We start from the raw sequence: 15,653 nt of genomic DNA on the forward strand, positions 1-15,653 counted from the left end.
ACTCAAATAAATTGATGATCCCAGAACTAAAAAGTTTGTAAAAATGAAGAGTGAATGTAGATATATAATTTGAAAGAGATAAAAGACATGTATTTATAAATTATGTAAGATTGATCTACACGAACAAGTGTTGTCATGTTTAGTTAGATTAAGAAAACTTTGAAGAAACGTTGTAGAGACTTTACAAAGAAAGAAAAGGAAACATTCATGAATCAATGTAGCCGAAAATCCTCCAATGTCCACAAGACCAAAAATTAAAAAAAAAATCATGATAAGACTCCACATTTATATTAATCAAATCAAAATAAATAAATCAAGTAATAAATGTAGAAAGAAAGTCTAGACAAGGCCTACAATTTCAGGTGTGTGACTCAACTCCTTTATTAAAAGTACCTGAATAATCAATGTTTATTAATCTTTTGAGAGTGTCAAATCTAAACAATATGAAACAACGGAGGGGACATTTATATTTATATTTATAAACAAAAAAAAAAGCATTTCGTGCGCAATTAACAATTAATAATTGACAACCTTTTCACCATGTTAACATTTAACATGCATGCGCACGAAGGAAGCCATTTATTTGAGTAGTATTAAGAAGTGTGAATCACACGCGGGTTTTATAACTAAACGACAAACATCCACCAAACCCAAATATAGGTGTTCCATAACTCTTTTAACTTTATTAAGCCTTTACACGTAACAAATACCAATACTCATGTATATGCACGGACAGGTAAATAAAAAGATATGAGAAAAACATCCATAAATTGAAAAAACAAAAAAAAAGGGAAAAAAGAGGCTCCGACACAAACTTTAACATGTAGCAGAAACAAGCTGCAAACGAAAAGAGACCCTACGTTCCTCAACAGAACAACGTTAGATGTAAGAAAAAGCATATCCAAAACACGTTACTATAATGAAACAATTGAGTGTTAAACAGCAAACACCAAAATACACTAGCTAAAAGTTTAAAGCATTCAACAAGGGATGTATCCGATGAAAATCGCCAGCATCAAATATGTATTTTGCCTGACGGAAGCACAACTTCAGAAAAATCCTCCACAGCCATAGCAATAAAACCAAGCTGCTATTTAACGGTCCACACACATCAACACAAACATTTACTCAATAAACATGTCAATATCTCCTCCTGGGGCTCCTGGAGCGCCGTTCACGAGGTGCTCTGCGAAATGATAAAGTTAAAATCATTCTTAAACACTGAAAATATTTAGAGTATCATTCCAGAAAACCTTAAGCACATGACTAAGTTCTAGCTACCCGTAGTTCTCACCCGTGGTTTTAAGAGCAATTCAAGTATACAACAGAGTGTTCACACAAGGGGAAGAAACACAGGGTTAGCATCTGCCTAACACAACTAAAATGGGGAAGTTTTTTTTAAATATTGTAGTAAACAAGTTCAAAATTGGAACAAAGTGTTTTACACTTATCCACCGTCCAGGAAAATACACCATGTTTTCTTCTTTTTTTTCCTATCCTTTAGAAACATATAAAATATCCATTTTCATTTCTGTCGAACCTAAGAAACAAAGATATGCTTTACAAACTTTTAAGAAGTCATTTCAGATTGGCTGAAATAAATTCCACATTGGGAAATACCAAACCAAACAAAGTGACACTAAGACCAACACCGCATACAAAAGGGACTTTTTTTTAATGTTGCAAAACAACAAAATTTCTGTCAATATTATGTATCATTAAACATGTATAATATACCTAGCATTCTTCCTTCTGACTGACTCATTAATAGGTCCACTGCTGAAGGCCCAGTCAACATAAATGGTTTGGGTAAGAAGCTCGGATCCATTCAAATTCTCTATTGCATTTCGAGCTTCTTCAGCACGCTCGTATTCAATCAGTGCATAACCCTAAAATAAAAATGTTCATTAGTCCAGAAACCAAAACTTTCACACGATAAAGTTGCTGATGCAGAAATGTGATAAACAAAGTTATAGGAAGCAGGATAGCAAATTTGCATTCCTTACCCTTTTTTTTTTAAATCAAAAGGCAATCAATGTTGTTTGTACACAAAAGCACAGATGGCAGAAAATTTTGCTGGACGGGAATTAACCCTGCTCAATAATATTCTACAGAAAGAGACCCGTCTTCTGATAAAATGGACCAGTAGGGATAGAGGTGTACAAGAATACAATATAATAAAGATGAAGAACTAACAGTAACCTATACATGGCTAGGAAAACTGTATCTTTCTTACCTCGGAGTCTTTCAAACTCAAGACGTGAAGATGCTATACTTGCAGTACCATCAATTTATAAGAAAATAATGGAGGGTCACCCAATTTCAAATCTTTTTCTATCAATGGGAAACATATTAACAGCATTCCACAAAGTAACAGATTTGGGCCAATAATTAATCACCAAGACAAACAAAATTAATGCCAGTATAAGGATAGAAAAATGTGGTAAGCAAAGTTATGGGAAGAAGGATAGAGAATTCGCGATTTAAAAAAATTAATCAACGCTGTATGTACATAAAAGCCCATATGGTAGAAAATCTTGCTAAGTCAATAAACCGTGCTTATGATTTACAAAGAGTCTAAAAAGAGACTTGTCTTTTTAATTAAATGAAGTAGTTGAATGAAGGGACAGAAGTAAACAAGGATACAATGCAACAGAAATGGTGAAGAAATGACAATAACCTAGACAGGGTTAGGAAGAATTGTATCTTTCGTCCTTCACATTCTCTCAAAGTACAGACATCAGGATGGTATTGATCTTATACTTGCAACACAACTCCAACTGGGGAGGTGGGGTTGTAATTTGTTCCCACAAAATATCAGCTCTGGGCCAGTAATTATCCACCGAGTGAAACAAATTTCAAACCAAGAGTCACGACAAGAAAAATAGGAACCAAAGTAAAAGAAAAATCAGAACATCAAGAGTCAAATGACTCAAATCACCAAAATGGATCAGCGATCAGGACGCTGACAACACAATGCCAGATACAAAACAATCACAACCTAGTAGATCAAACATTTGTCAAGTTCCACTTAGGTTATAACCATGCATATAGTTGTCATGGTGTCAAGATCAATTACAATGAAAAGGGTGTTAATTGAAACGAAAACAGTCACGAAGTTATGTCAAAGTACAGTTAAATTTCACAGTAACAAAAGACAATGAAAAATTCGAAAGGCTTTATATAACCAGACAGTGACTATATAGTATGTGTATCCAATGAATTATCCTAATGACTACGAAACTCAATAAATCAATAGTAACAAAGAAGGAGACAAAGAAAAGGAAACAAAGAAAATAAACGAAAAGAGGAACGATGAGTTACTTTGACAAAACCAGTGCGGCGATTGAGATTCAAATGCAGGTTCTTAATTTCTCCGTATTCACCAAAGGCATTTTGCAAATCATCCTCTTGCGCTTCCTCGTGCACGCCGGTCACCAGAATGATCCATCCTTCAATGGCTAGAAGAAGTGAAAGAAAACATAAATAATTAAATTAAATTAAATTAAATAAATAAAAAGTAAAACCCTAACCCTAAGAGGGAGAGGGGACTGACATCTCTGTGGGCCAGGGCCACCCTCGGTGGTGAGGGAGTCGAAGTCGGAGCCAGAGAGGCGAGTGTTGCGGTTGGCGTCGGTGTCCTGACGGAAACCGCGACCCTTGGTCTTCTTGGGGGCGGAGAGAGAGGTAGTGGCCGCGGCGGTGATGGCTGATTTAAGTTTCGGGTGAGGCGGAGAAGCGTCGGCGTCGGGGGCGCCGTCCTCGTCCATCAAGTCATCGTCCTCGGGCTCGAAATCCAAGGCTTCTCCGTCGGCTGCGCCACCTTGCATTTTTGCCTCCGCTTCTTTCTCAACGCCCACAGTAAAATTGAGTTCTATGTGGGTTGGAGCACGTTTCTGCGAGTGATAGAGAGTGAGAGAGAACCCTTTTATATGCTTGCAATGGTAAAATCATTATCTATATTTTTTTTAATATTTCCTAAACTTATATATATTGTTTCTTGAAAAAAAAAATTATTCATATTTTTACTACTTGTCAATAACCTGAGATAAACCTTAAAAACCCAATAAATCATATCCATAAAGAAACTTTTTTAATTATCCTTCTAAATTTCAAAAACAGTTTTTACATCTTAATTTTTTTTATTTGTAAACTAAAATAGAAATAAAAATGAATAAAAGAATAAACGTTGGGAATTTTAGTCTAGAATTAGTTGAACCAAACTAACCATCTAAACTCCGTGATATCGTGTTATTATCTAAAACATATTTATATTTGGATATAAATATTTATCTATAAAACAAATAGGATTGAAGATATTTTGTGTCTCCAAATTATGACATCATCCTCTCAGAGTTTTATATTGGTCGGTTTCCAAACTGAAATAAATTGATATAGTTATTGTTACTAAAAGTTGTTAAGAATTTGTTAATATAGTAATTGACATTGTTATATATATATATATATATATATATATATATATATATAACGTGTTTATGTATTGTCATGTAATTATTTCGTGATGATTAAACACACTTAACAAAGTTTGTGAATGTTTTAAATGTGGTGATAGATAAAGAAAAAATAATTTAAGAGATAAAATTGATAAATTATAAAATAAAATGTAATTGTTATTATTAATTGTTTCTAATAGTATTAAAAAAAATACAAATACAATTAGTATTATTTTGAAAATGTTATCATTATTTTTATTACCATTGACATTATGATCATCTCATAAAAACAATGGAAAATATTTTTTTTTTGTTTAATGAAGATAAATAACATCAGCAAAGTGAGTGTGAAAGTAAAGACAATAGCAATGAAAGAAAACTTCAACAAAGAAAAAGTAATGAAATGATGTTATTGCAGAGAAAAAACAAACTGTAAAACAACGGTTACATGTTAAATTGTTTTAAAAATAATAAATAACTTATTATATTAGAAATTGTGAAATAGGAATTAAAAAAAGTGAATACAAAAGAGAAAATCCTCTTTATTTATTGTTAAAAAAAATTACAATTAGTACTATTTTGAAAAATGTTATCATTATTTTTATTACCATTGACATTATAATTATTTCATAGAAACAATGGAAAATACCCTTTTTGTTTTGTCTAATGAAAGTAAATAGCATCAACAAAGTGAATGTGAAAGTAAAGATAATAAGCAAGAAAAGAAAACTTCAACGAAAAAACAGTAATGAAATGATGTTGTTGCATAGAAAAACAAATTGTAAAATAACGGTTATATGTTAAATAATTTTAAAAATAATAAATAACTTATATTAGAAATAGTGAAATAAGAATTAAGAAAAGTGGATACAAAAGAGAAAATTCTCTTTATTTATTTATTGTGATGGATTATTATTATTATTATTAGAATCCAGTGTGTATCTAAATTTTTAAGTTTAAAAGAAAATTTGAAATAATAGTAAGAAGTTGTTTAATATTAACGATAGAGAAACTATAAATATGATGAGAAAAAAAAAAGAAAAAAAATGAAATTTATGACAATTATTTAAAAAAATCAATCTAGCATTTATTATTCAAAATTAGTTAAAAATATTATAAAAAATAAAATTAAAATCATGAGATGGGTACATAAAATATATAATCATCTTTTTATTTATATATATATATATATATATATATATATATATATATATATATATTATATTAATATTAGCATTATTAATATAATTATAACTGATGGTAACACATCATAACATAAAAGTTATTTGTAAAAGTATACTAAAAGCATGTGTAAAATAAAAAAATTAAAAATATTTATCTTTAACTATATATAAGAGGTTATACTTTTTTTGTATCTTTTTTTATTCTTTCAATCTAACTCTTTTAATTATTACTTTTTAAATATAAATAATTAACTGTTTTTTAATTTTATCATAATTCAAATAATTACTTATTATAAAATAATTGTTTATTTTTTTACTATTTTAGTAATTATTTTTTCAAATTTAAATAATTACTTGTAATATTATTTACACAATATTATTTTTAATATTTTTTATTTTAATAACTAAATTTTATTTTATCTATAATTATATGATTATATTTATATATATATATATTGTTTTTCTAATTTTTGTCTTTTAATTACTGTTTTAAAAATTTAAATAAGTTAAATATATTAAAAAATACATACAAATAGACATGATAGTCGTCTGTATTTATGTTAATGTAAAAGTAATGGACAAAAATGTGGGAGTGCACATAATTATATGTATTATTTTCCTAATTTCTCTATTCATCGGGGATGAAAATCTTGAAATCCCTTTAAATTTATCATCATAAATTAGTATGAATCTTTTGAGGCAAACATATGCATCATTCTATATTCTCCGTCACAAGTCATTGTTGCAGCAAATACAACATCAATAAAAAAAAAATCAATTAAATTCTCATAAACTTGCCAACTTAGTGATATAACTTTGAACCAAATGACGTGATTATTATTTTGTCAAGTTACCTTACTCAATTGTTGTCATATATAATTTTATTACTAATTTTATTTTACAGTTATATAATTATGATTTTATAATTTACAAATTTATCATCTGATAATTTTATAAATATGATAATATGACGATACGAAATACAATTGTATAACAATAATACAGATAACAATATAATATGTAACATAATATAACAATAAAATTAGCGATATGATATGATAATATAACATAATGATACGATAATATGATGATATAATAATATGACGATGACAATATAATAATACGAAGATATGATGATATCACGATATGACGATATAACAATAAAATGATATAACATGTTATGGTACATCCAATAAGATAAGTCTCATATTGTTTAGGAATCAAAGAGGTCAAACGTAATTTAAGGTCTTGTTATTTTGAGTGAATCTACTGTTCAAAAGGATTTGAGAGGAATGCATAAAGGGTGATCACCTTGTTCTTTTTTAGATGATGCAGGAGAATGACATAGATGGAATAATAGAGGGATTGTTGAAAATTCAATCCCACTGTTGTTAAAGAGATTAGAAAGTAATGGATAAAAATTACCACTTTATCCTCGTTATATTTATTGTTAATAAATTTTCCAATAAAAGTTTGTTTTCAATTATTTGTTAATCATTTAATCAAATAGTTAAAAGATGATTTTAATTTACTATAGTATACAATTTGTTTATGTTATTGTTTATACACTTGTTATATTTAATTTGGAGAAAAAACATTATGTTTTAATTGTTTAAGAGGGACCTCACAATTGTTATGTTGGTGCTGAAAAAACTTTGGGATGTGACATTTTGTACGCACATTACAAAATGACTCTCCTTTTGTTCTATATCAACTAATTATGTAAGTGTTAAAATTTCCTTTAAATTTTATCCTATTTTTTTGAAGGTGTTTTAAAATTCAGCACAACTAAAGAGTACTTCAACTCAGTTCAGTTCAGTTCAGTTATGTTCAGTTCGGTTCGATCTGGTTCGGTTTAGTACATTTCAATTTAATTTGGTCTGGTCCGGTTCGTTTCGATTTAGTGCGGTTCAGTTCGGTTCAGTGTTGTTCTGTTCGGTTTGGTTCAGTTTAATAAATAATATATAATGAATTTTTAAAATAGTTGTTAAATTTAAAATTAGAAAAATAAAAGATGAACATAAGAGAAGTTTTTAAAATAACTGTTGAAGACAAAATAAGTTAGTTTTTAGACTAACGGTTATAAGTAAACTATTTATAAAATAAATAGTTTTTAAAATAATAATTAAGGGTAAAATAGGAATAACGAAATATGGACACAAAAGATACTATCTCTTTATATATGTTATATATTGTTATGAATGAAAGAAGTTAATATAACTAAACTTAACTATGATTATCTGTATTATATTAAAGTAACAAAAAAACTAAACTATTTATAATAAAAATTAAATATTAAAGTAAAAAAAATTAATAAAAGTTAAACAATATTGTTTTATCATTCATTTTTTAAAAATTGAACATCTATCGATTAACTGCTCATTGGAATATGTATTTTATTTTCTCCTTTCTCTTCAATGGCCTCTTATCAGGAATATCGCACACACTTCATTTTTTAATTCAATCACCACCATTGAAACAATGATCGTGAGCTTCTCATCCCCGTCACTACTATATAAGGCCATGTCGCCTTGCTCTCGTCGTCCTACCTTGCCACCTTCACTATAATTCTAACACCTCACACCCTATCCAACTGATATGTCTATTTTTTAACTTTAACCCTAACTAACATTTTATCTTCCTCTTATATATCTTTTGCATTCTTCTCATTTTTTTATACTCAATGCTTCATTACTCCCATTTCACATTTTTTTGTCAACATCTTATAATATTTTTCTTAAATATTTAGGATTTTACCAATTTCGGAACTCTATGTTCTCCACTTTGACAAAATAGTTATTTGTGTGAAAGGTGAATAGTAAATAATTTAAACTTGTCCTTTGATTTTTTTTTTTTATTGAAAATATACAGTTTCTTTATGTTACTATTTATACACTTGTTATATTTAATTTGGGAAAACACATTATGTTTCAATTGTTTAAGAGGGACCTCACAATTGTTTTGTTGGTGCTAAAAAACTTTTGGATGTGACATTTTTTACACACAATACAAAGTGACTCTCCTTTTGCTCTATATTTAACTAATTATGAAAGTGTAAAAATTTTCTTTAAATTTTCTCTTTTTTTTTGTGAAGGTGTTTTAAAATTCTTCACAATTAAAGAGTATTTCAGTTCAATTTAATTCAGTTTGGTTCGTCGATTAGGTTCAGTTCGGTTCGATAAGGTTTAGTTCAGTTCGGTCCGATCCGATTCAGTGCGATTTGATTTGGTTCGGTCTGGTCCGGTTCGGTTCAATACAATTTGGTTTGGTTCAGAGCAGTTTAGTTTGGTTCGGTCCAGTCCAGTTCAGTTCGGTCCGGTTCAGTTCAATTTGGTACTGTCCAGTTCGGTTCATTTTGTTTTGGTTCGGTGCGGTTCGATTCAATGCGGTTAGGTTTAGTTTGGTTTGGTCCGGTTCGGTTTGGTTCAATGAATTTTGTTTCAGTTCGGTTCATTGTGGTTCGGTTTGGTTCAGTGCAGTTCAATTCGGTCCGGTCTGGTTCAATGCGGTTCGGTTCGGTCCGATCTGGTCCAATTCGATTCGGTTTGGTCCAATTGGATTCAGTTCGATTCAAATCAATTCCATTCAGTTTAGTTTAATAAATAATATATAATAAATTTTTAAAATAATTGTTAAATGTAAAATTAGAAAAATAAAAGATGTACATAAAAATTTTTTTTAAACAACCGTTAAAAACAAAAGATATTTTTAAACTAAAGGTTAAAACAAACTATTTATAAAATAAATAATTTTTAAAGTAATAATTAAAGGTAAAACAAAAATAATATGAATAAAGTTAAAAAACATAACTAAACAGAAAAGAAAACTAGAAAAATATATTTTGACTATAAAATACATACAAAAGTTACTTTTTAATATTTAATTAACGTAGCTGTGTATATAAATAATAAATAATAAACACCGATTAAATGAGATGTAAATCTAATGCAGGAATTCTTTAGTTGTTATACATAAAGTGATTATTTAGATACATATTTGAATTATAGTACTCACTTTTAACCTATCACTTCAATCACTAGATCATCATATCACATCATTAAAAAGATGATCTAATGGTGATTAAAGCAATGGATTAAAAGTGGGTCAAAAAAAGTAGATTAAAATATCATTTTCCTATTATTATACAGACAGCATAGGCGAATTAAAATAAGAAAGCGTGTAATTTCCGAAAAGAAAATAAATTTTTATTAATCCTTATGAACTTTATCTTATCATATCATATCACACTCTATCAACACACTCAACAATTCGCTGTTCTTCTCTTTCTCTTATCTTTGACATGAATACTCTTTCATCCACGCTCCACAGCGCGTGCCCTCCTCTTCCACGTGCACCGTCGCCGCCGTCGCCGTCTCCCAAATGCCACACAAGATTTCATCGCGTCAAGGCTTCCATTGCCGTAGAGCAGCAAACTAAGGTCGCTCTCATCAGAATTGGCACCAGGGGAAGGTATCATTTTCCCCTTTTCGTAAACCCTCTATTCTAATTGGTGGGCTTCGCCATATTTTCAAGGGTTTATCTGTGAACGTCAACGCCTTCTTCTTGTGATTCGCCCGATCTTATACAATTACTCCACACTTCACTTGTCTGCACTCTATGATGCTACTTTTTATTTATTTATTTTTATTTAAATGACTCAACACCCCATTTCATGTGATGATTTTGTCGTTGTTTTGCCATTGGAGTGGATGTGTCATCTTAATATGTAGTTCTGCTTTTGTTTTTAAGAAAATGCCTCTGCAATTGCGGAAATGCCCATTTTTACTGTGGTCTGATGCTTCTGTTATTTTTCGTGGGGTTTTTAGATGTTGTGGTGGTAGTTCTTAAGGGAATTTAACGATAGATATTATTTAAGAGCTTTGAAGGCTTCAATCTCTTAATGGAAAATGTAGAAAGAATTGGCGGAACAATATATAGGTGCAACGTTTGTAATAATCTTGGTGAGGTCGTATTGAATTAGACTCTAAAGATGTTGAGCCTAGACTTAATAATTATTTGGGAAGAAAAAGAAAGATGTCTATTATTCTGATATGGAGGTTCATATTTATTTGTTACTTGCTTTTGAACTATAGAGATATCTAGGGGGAAAGAAATCTGTCTTCTCTTCTGCTATGGATTTTTGTAATTATTTGTCAGTGTTACTCAATTATATCTAGGTGGATGTTCATGCATACTTCCATTTTTGTTTTAGCAAAGATTTTCATAGTCCTACTATCAAATTTGGTAATTCTTATATGTTTTTTCATGTGTAGAGCAGTCCACTAGCTCTAGCACAAGCATATGAGACCAGAGACAAACTCATGGCATCACACCCAGAGTTAGCTGAAGAGGGGGCTATTCAGATTGTGATAATTAAGACAACAGGTGACAAGATCCTCTCCCAACCACTTGCAGACATAGGTGGGAAGGGTTTGTTCACAAAAGAAATAGATGAGGCACTCTTAAATAGTGAAATCGACATTGCTGTCCATTCAATGAAGGATGTTCCCACTTACTTACCTGATAAAACAATTCTTCCGTGTAACCTCCCGCGAGAGGATGTTAGAGATGCATTTATATCCTTGAGTGCAACCTCGTTAGCTGATCTTCTCCCTGGAAGTGTTATTGGTACTGCTTCGCTTCGACGAAAGTCACAGATACTCCACAGATATCCATCCCTTAATGTAAGTAAGCTATCTTTTAACTCATTATTATCTAACAGCCTGAAATAAAGAGAATTGTTGTTTCCTACATTTGTTTTACTTAATTAGCTTATTTAAATGGATATCCCCTGTATAAGATTTCTAATTCGCTTTTCTGACTGCAGGATGTTATCAAAGTTGTTGTTGCATACATTATCAATATAATGTAAAAAGATAGAAAATTATGGTTAATGAGAAGTCATTTGAAGTTTCAATCTCTATTTTTAAGGTAAAATAAAAAAGCAAATTGACAAATGGTCATGTTAGAACTGTGTAGGGTGAAGCCTAATGCATAGCCGTTGAAAAGAAGCACTTTGCATCTCTCCACATTTTGAAAAGTAAAAGGAGTTAATAAGAGTTAAATAATAGAAATGGGTGACTTGCATAATGCAATTAGGCAAGGGTAGTTTGAAGAGCGTAGTTATGGGGATACAATAGAGATCTATGGAGGAGGTTATAGGGACAGCATAGAACGCAAAAATGTGTACACCAAAATTCCATATACCTTTTTATATTGTTATAGATATCAATTTTTTAAAATGCTTATGGAAGTATGTAACATGAACTTGTATCATTTCCTATCATAATTGATGTCAGTTATGCATTGTGATTTGTGATCGAATAATATAATGTCATATTGAAATCATCTGTGGATGGTTGAATTTAGTAGATAGTTATCACAAGTATGCCCATCTTAACACCTTGTTGACATGGACTAACAATTATGGTTGTGACTATAAAGTAATGGGTAATATGTCATCCTTGTGAGACTTACTCTGCGTTATGGCCACTGTCTGTCTACTTTAAAATTTGGCCTTCTTAGAAAGTTATAGTCTCTATTCTCTTGCAGTTTCAAATGGACATTTTTCGTTGTCTTTCTCGAGACATTTCCTTTCTCTGTCCATGTTGTTTAACTAGTCTTGTGCTACTTCCTTTGTGAAATTTTAAATTTCTATATCTCTGATATTATGTTGTTCTGGAATTTTTGGACTCAGGTGCAGGAAAATTTCCGGGGCAATGTCCAAACAAGGTTAAGAAAACTCAGTGATGGGGTTGTCCAAGCTACACTGTTAGCGTTAGCTGGGCTCAAACGCTTAAGCATGACAGAAAATGTAACTTCAATCCTATCAATCGATGATATGCTTCCAGCTGTTGCCCAAGGTGCTATTGGAATAGCCTGTAGAAGTAATGACGATAAAATGGTAAGTGATTAATTTAGTGCACAATCGTATTAGACTTGCTGATTTTTATGGGTAGGGGAGGAGGATAACAGTGCCATGTAAGATCATATGAGCGTCCATCATTAAATACCTAACTGAAAAAAATCATTCTCAAATCAGAAAAAAATGGATTTCTATTTGGAATCAGAAGCATTTAAACTTAATTGGATAATAATACATATTTACTTTGACTCATTTTAGATTCTCAGTATTTCTGACTTTTGGTTGAGTGATTTCATCAGGCAGAATACATTGCTTCGCTGAATCATGAAGAAACAAGACTAGCAGTTGTCTGTGAAAGGGCCTTTCTTCAGACTTTGGATGGGTCTTGCCGAACTCCTATTGCAGGATATGCTAGCAGAAACGAAGATGGCAATTGTTTGTTTAGAGGATTGGTTGCTTCCCCTGATGGAACCCGTGGTATGAACATCTGGTCATATATTTATGTTTATTCGACTTTTTGTATAGTTTCTAATCCTTCACAACACAAGTAACTTTTCTCTGCAATTTCCTCTGTGCAGTTATAGAGACGTCCAGGGTTGGTCCATATGCTGTTGAAGACATGATTGAGATGGGTAAGGACGCTGGCAAGGAGCTTCTGTCTCGGGCAGGACCTAACTTCTTCAGTAGTTAATTCACAGGTTTCATGCTCAACTTTCAGATGATTCATTCTTTGACGTTTTGTAGCTATAGAGTAGATTAAATGTTCAATCGAGTTTGGGAAAGTGGACCTAAGGGTCAAATTGTTGTATTTTGAGGATATTAGAGTGACAGATATTTAGGTAGTTTGTATAATTTCCACGATGGTGGACTTTTGAGAGTTCATGCTAAACACCACCGGTGTTCCTCAAATTCTCTTATATTTTATATATTGCCTTCTTACAAGCCACTCTGAAATAAAATGGTTAACACAGTAAGTGCCCAACTCTAATTCTGTTCATACAGTGAACAAAGTGATTGCGTGGATCTTGCGAAACTTTGAAGTCATGTACAAACTTTTACAATAATTTGTACATTCTGCCCGATCAATCGAGTTAGACCAATATAAGATTTGGTTTAAGTTAAAAATTAGGTTTAATTAGTCGGATGATATCCATTTTCATTCGGATGTGTTACTTTGGTACTCGTTTTTAAAAAGATTTCAATTAAGTTCTAACTTTTGAAAATATATCTCAATTAGGTTCCTTTGAAAAAAAAATTATTAATGTCATTGATGATATTGATATTTAAAATGACTTATAAAATTAAGTATTAATATTTATATTAAAATTTAGTGGTAAAAGTCATGAATAAAGTTAATCGCGTTAATAATTTTTTTTTCTGAAAAAGATCTATTTGAGACACTTTTTGAGAGTTGGAAGGTACCATCTAAGTAGGACGATCATAAATGAGTTGTTGGTAAGATATTATAATTCTAATATGTATACAAGTTTTGAAAAAAAAAAAAAAGCTTTGGAATGAGTATTATTATGATTGCTGTATCCTCATTTATTCTTATAACTTTTTTTTTGTATAAATGATTTGTTCCTTCAACGTGAAGCAAGCAATTATTTGGTTCCTTACACAATAAGGTTGCAATTCGTATGTGGTGAATAATTTTTGAAAAAGTAATAAATCCATTATTTATTGTAATCCTAAAATAAGTTTGTTGAGTATGAATTACATAACATAACCAATGATTACAGTAGCAATGAGTTTGTTGTTGAGCATATACATGACATCAACCACAAAGAGCAATGCTTTTATCCCAATTGTTGAACTTCTCTGTTTCTCCTCACCATTTCAAATCTCAATCAATATGCCTTTCTAGGTCTTTGTCATGTCACACCATATTTAATTAATACCATATTCATATATAAAGTCAATCCAACAAGGAATATTTAAAGCTATTGCATCATTTTATAAAAAAAAGGCTTATTACCTGTATTTTATTCAATATTTATAGTAATCGATAAATGTTTACTTTTTATTTATTTCATAAAGTGTTAATAATTGTTAGAAGAAACCAATACGATTTATTATGTTAGATTAACATTAAACTCGTTAGATGATAATGATATGAACAATTTTTTTTTCTCCCTCTGACCATTGATCTCACGAAAGTGATCATAGTTATTCCTTTTAGTAAATGTTAAAATCATGTTAAGTAAAAAAACATTAAATTATTACTACAAGACTGAAAAGACGTTAAATCTTTATAAAATCTTAAAACTTAATACCCATTTATTAAAGTTGGAAAGCACGTACTGTGATTTTTTAGATTTTTGAAATTAATAAACATGAGTACTATCTCAAATCTTTAAAACAGTCTTGAATTAAAAAAAAAATTAACATCAAGTTCAAACAAAATTCTGAAAGAATAAGGTCTTTTGAAAAGATGAAATAAAAAGGAAAAAAAAAACATCAGTGTCCACTCTTAGAAATTCTATGTAATAATTAGAGTTCTTTGTCCAGTGGAATCTAACTCAGTCTTGTCGTGTTGTATAAGCTCCCATGTCACCACCAAATATTATTTTCGGGTTGAGTTAGATATGGATTCTTTGATGATCATCTACCACCTTTTTTTTCTTTTTTCTTTTTTTTTTCATGAAAGTGCTATTCAAAATTCATAATGTATTATTATTATTATTATTATTATTATTATTATTATTATTATTATTGTAATTTTGTTTTTCAAAATTTAAACATTCAAAGACTTCAACTATTATTCGCACTTCACTCCACTCTACTTTACAGATAGATACATACACATATTAGTTTTTAAATAAATTAAATGTTGATATATATATTATCATACAATCTATATTTCTTTAGTTTTATACTAAAACTGTTTGAATTTTTAAAAAAATTATAATTTAATAATTGAAAAGGTGAACTGAATTATTGAACAGAATAAATTAAACAACTATACATAAGCCTGGAAACCAAGTTATTTTCTCATTAAAAAAAGAAAACTAAGTTGTTTAAGCACAAGCAATTATCATTAACATTACTGTCACTCAATATAATATACTTATGAAATTTTGAGGCTGAGCAGAAACATACAGAAAATTATTGGCACTAATAGAATGTAGAGGAGTGAGTTGTGAATGT

The 15,653-nt window shown here is 30.1% G+C and overlaps 2 protein-coding genes across 3 annotated transcripts; one reads left to right on the top strand and one right to left on the bottom strand.

Moving 5' to 3' along the window:
• Nucleotides 1–741: 741 nt before the first annotated feature.
• Nucleotides 742–3,910, bottom strand: LOC114173816 (RNA-binding protein Y14). Its single transcript, XM_028058442.1, has 4 exons — nt 3,557–3,910; nt 3,325–3,461; nt 1,738–1,889; nt 742–1,186 (listed from the first exon to the last, which is right to left on the bottom strand). The coding sequence occupies exons 1-4, from the start codon at nt 3,828–3,830 to the stop codon at nt 1,141–1,143; spliced, it is 609 nt and encodes a 202-aa protein (XP_027914243.1). The 5' UTR covers nt 3,831–3,910; the 3' UTR covers nt 742–1,140.
• A 5,963-nt stretch (nt 3,911–9,873) lies between these two features.
• On the top strand, nt 9,874–13,477 carry LOC114174697 (porphobilinogen deaminase, chloroplastic-like). Of its 2 annotated transcripts, none has more exons than XM_028059524.1 (5): nt 9,874–10,108; nt 10,917–11,322; nt 12,336–12,542; nt 12,803–12,980; nt 13,082–13,477. In XM_028059524.1, the coding sequence occupies exons 1-5, from the start codon at nt 9,939–9,941 to the stop codon at nt 13,192–13,194; spliced, it is 1,074 nt and encodes a 357-aa protein (XP_027915325.1). In that variant the 5' UTR covers nt 9,874–9,938; the 3' UTR covers nt 13,195–13,477. The 2 variants fall into 2 exon arrangements, with proteins under 2 accessions (XP_027915325.1, XP_027915326.1); XM_028059525.1 differs by having other exon boundaries at nt 9,907–10,108; nt 10,912–11,322.
• The last annotated feature ends 2,176 nt before the right edge of the window (nt 13,478–15,653 follow it).

This window comes from Vigna unguiculata, chromosome 2 (genome assembly GCF_004118075.2).
Source record: "Vigna unguiculata cultivar IT97K-499-35 chromosome 2, ASM411807v1, whole genome shotgun sequence".
NCBI lineage: Eukaryota > Viridiplantae > Streptophyta > Magnoliopsida > Fabales > Fabaceae > Vigna > Vigna unguiculata.